General features: G+C 41.9%; 1 protein-coding gene across 6 annotated transcripts in view; it reads right to left on the bottom strand.

Annotated features, from left to right (window-relative positions):
• The window catches only part of anks1b (ankyrin repeat and sterile alpha motif domain containing 1B), a 187,064-nt gene that overhangs the window by 6,540 nt on the left and 175,524 nt on the right, over positions 1-5,000 (bottom strand). For all 6 annotated transcript variants that reach the window (XM_053641558.1, XM_053641559.1, XM_053641560.1 and 3 more), the window contains one exon: positions 1,278-1,445. In XM_053641558.1, the coding sequence (XP_053497533.1) occupies positions 1,278-1,445 (168 nt within the window). The remainder of the gene's footprint in view (positions 1-1,277; positions 1,446-5,000) is intronic.

Below are 5,000 nucleotides of genomic sequence, written 5' to 3'. Positions count from 1 at the left end.
TAGTGGGGCAGTGTGTCAGGGGCAGGTGCAGAAAAAGACACTTAGAGACACAGCACAAACAACCTCTCATCAATCATGTTCAGTGATTCACTGCGAAGGCGATACGGTGAAAACATCATGCTACAGGCCGCGTCTCATCACCACGTGTACGTGTGCAGGCCAGCACTGCCGTTTCACTGCCAGTGCTTCATTTAACAATGCAGCATGTACTTAATGTCTACAAAAATAGCATTTGTATTTATAAAAAATGTTTTTAAATCACAGTACAAAAATTATGTACAGCATCACATCAGCTGCTTCATCAGGTGGTAATTATAATTAAAAAAATATAACAATGAATAAAATATCACAATATCCACGATGTCTCCGAAAAACACACTGTGACATAACTGATCAGGATCTCAGTATCTTATCACCGTAGCGCCCAGCCCCAATCCCTTCCTATTTATCCAAAATACAGAGCAATTACTATCCGAGTTCATCAAATCAGATCAAGAATTAGTAACAGAATAAATAACTGATAAAAATTGTTTAAAAAAAATAGTAGGAAATGTCTTTTATTTTTTTTGCAAGACTGATAACAGAATATCGATATCCTGACAAATTATTTCACAGTGTGCTTTTCTGAGGCGATATTATTTTATGAATAATTGTAGTGTTTTTAAAAGATAAAAATACATTTATTTATACATTTGTTTAATAATAAACGCATTTATTATTCATCATCGTTTCTTAAACGCAACAGTACTGTAAACAAACCTACTGTATATATCGTGGGAAATGTAGTGTATCATAAAAAACGCCTTTGTGTATCATGATTATTGTGTGTGTGTGTGTGTGTGTGTGTATTTGTTATATCGCCCAACCATCAATTTTTGTTAAAATATATATTATATTTTTGTATCGCTCACTTCACATTCACAGCGTAAGATTACCGGTAAGTTAATTAACCACAAAGACGTTTTTTTTTTTATAACCTTAACAAAAAGGTGCCAATAATTCTGGAACTGTACTGTATAGCGCTAGACGTCCAGCATGTCGACATGCACACTACCGTGTAGCACTGAGATGCCTAAACAGAATGTTTTCTATTTTTAGACTTTAGTCGGTAAAGCACACGCCGAGCGTAAAACCACAATAAAGACTTTGGGAAGACTTCAGGCAGAAACCAGCACCCAGAAGCCACAGCGTTAATACACAGGGAGCGGTAGAGAACCGCAGACGCACAGAAGACCCAGACGAACCAGAGTGTGTAAGAGTGTGTGTCGAGCACTTACAGATTTGCGGATGTTGGAGCGTGGCTTGGGGATGGGTTTGGACGGTTTACTGTCGAAGCTCTCAGGCAGTGTGGACGAGCCGTGGCCGCTCTTCCTGGCCTGTAGAGCCAGCTGATAGGCCACCTCAAACGCCTGGCCCAGTGTCAGGATGATCTCATAGGCCAGATTCTGTCCACGAGTACATACAAAAAAAAAATCAACATTTTATACAATTTCACAAGATTTGTAAGAAATTTATACGCGCAGCTGTATTTTATTATATTCTTTTATTTATTTATTTATTTAAAAAACTAAAAGAGCCCAAATTTTTCCTTTTTTTTTTTTAAACTGAGATTAAAGTTAGGGTTAGGTTTAAGTCCAGCAAAGCGTAAATGATGGGTTATGAGGACAGAAAACCCACACGGGTAATGCGTTGAAAGTGGCTGTAAACAGGGACCGTGCACTATATTTCCTCCGCTTTGGCTCATAACGCATGACCCGGACAGTTCGTGACTATGGACTGCTCGCTCTACGGTACTGAAGGTAACCTGTTCCTGCGCAGAAGTCTGAGCCTCACAAACGAAACACTAATACGTCAAAAGAGCTAGGTACTACATTTCCCAACTGACTAAATGTCCATAGTAGTCTTTTGAATGTAGATCTTTAGATTTGACCCTCGTCTATCAAACTACAGTTAAATTAAACAGTTTTTCGGACCGCTCTAAAGCTTTGTAAAGACCACACAGGAAGTAGGAAAGAAGTAGTGTATGCCCATAATGAGAGCTTCTCCTACTTCTACAAGGTCACAAACTATGAAAGGTAAGTGAGGATTTTTGCTAATCATAAGATTGTAATTTTATTGCTGTGTTTTAAGGTGTGATTTATTATTCGTCACAGTATTAAAGAGCAGACTTTAGTGCAGGACAAATAATAAATAGACTATAGAGAAAATATTCTGCACAATTTCTATAATTTACAAGGTAAGTGAGGAGTGCAAGATGACAACACAAGAGCACACATATTATACACATATGAAAAGGTATGTATGTATGTATAGAAGTATGCACATATAAGCTGAGAGTAGTGGAGTAGAGGTCATTAGTTCGGAGTTCTGATGGCTTGGGGGAAGATGCTTCTCCTTAGCCTCTCAGTCCTGGCCACGTGGGTGCACTTTCCCGACCGGCAGTGCGGATATTTGTTCTGATGGCTGTTAAGCGTATTGTGAAGTGTAGATGAGGCCATGCCAGTGTCTGCTTGAGCTGGGATGTAGACATCCATGATGATGACTTTTTCCGTTCCGTCTATACAGAAACTGTAGAGGGATTCTGCAGGTTGAATGGACTGGTCGGGTACTAGGGGGTAAACCTGTCATCTAGATGACCACTCCAAAGTTAATTCAATATAACGACAACAGTTCCTTTAGTTTGCAACCTGTCCTGTAAATTAATTAGTCTTGTGAGCAACTGATCACTGACCCAAGGCCTCATAGCTTAGCATTTCTCTTTCCATGTCTGCAAGGGCTGCAGCTCTGTCTCCTCCTCACTTCAGTTGATCGTTCTGTCTAGACTCTATGCTGTTCTCCAACCTCTCCCCCACCATAGATTCTTGCAAGTCAGTTTCCACAATTGATTGTTCTGGTTTGCCTACTTCTGTCAATTTTGGGGCGAAAGGCAATGCATCTGGGCTAAGAGTGACAGTTCTTTGGCTGTCCCACTGACCTTTTGTCTGACTTTTGAATTCTGACCCCAGTTCCGTGTCTTTGACCCATTTCTGTGCAATGGATCTCTCTGGTTTGTCCGCAGGTAAGGAAAAAGTTCCTATGTAACATATGACTTCATTCACTGGGCTGTCAGCACTCCTCCTTTTCATGACTACATTCACCTTGTCTTCCCAGTAGGAAGAGAGCTAACCTGGCCCCCCGCTCTCAGACAGGTCGTGGACCTGCAGGTCAATGGCGAACAGCGAATGGTCAAAGAGCAGGCAGCATGGGGAGAACCCTGCTGCCATGCTGTGAGGGCAGTAACAGTCATGGACTAGTCTTGTCAGCAAACTTTTCCAATCAGATCTTTGTGTGATTGTGAGAATTCTGAACAACGACAACAGAGCCCTGTTGTGCTTTTGTGGACTTCCGAATTTCCCTGAGAGTCATGCACACCAGAGCACTTCTTCAATACCATCAAACTCTCACCCCATACTGAATCATTTCAGGTAATCCAAATCGTGGAGCAAAGTCACTGAACAGTTTATCGACTACAGTCTTGGCTGACTCGTTTAGGTGGCATATGCTTGGACGAATTGTGTGTACCGATCCATTACAACCAGTTTGCATTCATTACCCTGTTTACAGATTTCCCAGTGCAAAAGGTTGAAACTAGTTCAATTTCGTATCAGAAAGGCTCTGGTTACCTCATGCAGTGGTACTCACTAATAATTGGCCACAAAGCGTTCCATGTCCCTCTGCATCTGATCCCAGTAGAATTCAGTACAATTCAAGGGTGCTGTCTACCCCCAGGTGACCCATTTCCTTATGCAGCTCCCTGAAAACTTTCTGGAATGTTCTGTTCACTGTTGTTGCCATTCTTAATATAGCAACATCACATCAGGATACTCTGTTTTAGCTGGCGAGCAGTGGGCCACTGGACTTTCCTCCTAAACTGGAGGCCCCAGACAATGACTTTGTCTTTGTCTTGGCTCTCATAAATTTTGTCTGAGGTCAGGGGTTTATCTAAGGTTTATAAAGGCATATCATTCACTATACACACAACACCCATGGTGGTGCTACATCTCTCTGGACAAATATCCCTTGTGTAGAAGCACTTGTCCTGCCATATTTCTTTGGGGCGCTGTTTCATGAAACTGTCCATGTCTAAGGACATCCTAGAAAGGCCATCGGCCACGGTACTTTATGGTGAAGTTTTACAGCTTACAGTCAGTCTGGCAACCTACCAATCATCATTTGAATTAGGCTTTGCAGACAAAGGTGTAAGTCATCAAATCGTTGTCTGTGTAAGCCATAGAATGTGGGGTATAATAGAGGTAGTCTGGACCAGTAAGGATTCTTTTGCAAATGGCCCATTTAAGTGCTAAGAAATATAACTTTTCTTAATGCATGTAAGAGTTTTTTTCAGGTCCCCAATAGCCAATCAACTGTAGACTCCCTCTTTGTGCCAAAACTCCTGTGGTGCATTGCAATGCAGTATGAAGTTACATCAGGATAACCCGGTACGGTAGGCTCCATTAATTTGTCAATGAGGGTGTTTAGTCTGTCTTGGTGCGTCCGTGTGGAGTAAATTGAAGTTCTTTGGGACAACCGGCCTTTATGTTTCGCCTTGACAGTGTTCTTGTTTCTCTTTTGTTTGGCGCTGAGGACTGATCCAGTGTGAACGCTACAGAGGCTTCGCTAGCCTGGAAAAATTGGGAATGTGTGTCCTATAGTAGGAGAGGAAACTTACTCAAGTCTCCAACATTGGTGGGTTTAGTGCCTGCACACAACTTATGCCGAGTCTATTGTGTACCCATCACCTGACATCACTCTACCGAGGAAGTGCACTTTGTTCTTAAAAAAAACCTTGCACTCGTGTGCACTAAGCTTTACCAGTGCTGTCGATGTGTCTGTAGAACTGTTCTGATTTCACCTACACTATCTCAGCAGCGTAGTTGTGGCTCAGGTGGTAGAGCCGGTTGTCCACTGATCATAGGGTTAGCAGTTAAATTCCTCCACATGCCAAAGTGTCCTTGGGCAAG

The sequence above is a fragment of the Ictalurus furcatus genome, chromosome 14, assembly GCF_023375685.1.
Source record: "Ictalurus furcatus strain D&B chromosome 14, Billie_1.0, whole genome shotgun sequence".
Taxonomy (NCBI): Eukaryota; Metazoa; Chordata; class Actinopteri; order Siluriformes; family Ictaluridae; genus Ictalurus; species Ictalurus furcatus.
The sequence above is the reverse complement of the archived record's forward strand: the minus strand, read 5'-3'. Positions and strand labels throughout refer to the sequence as shown.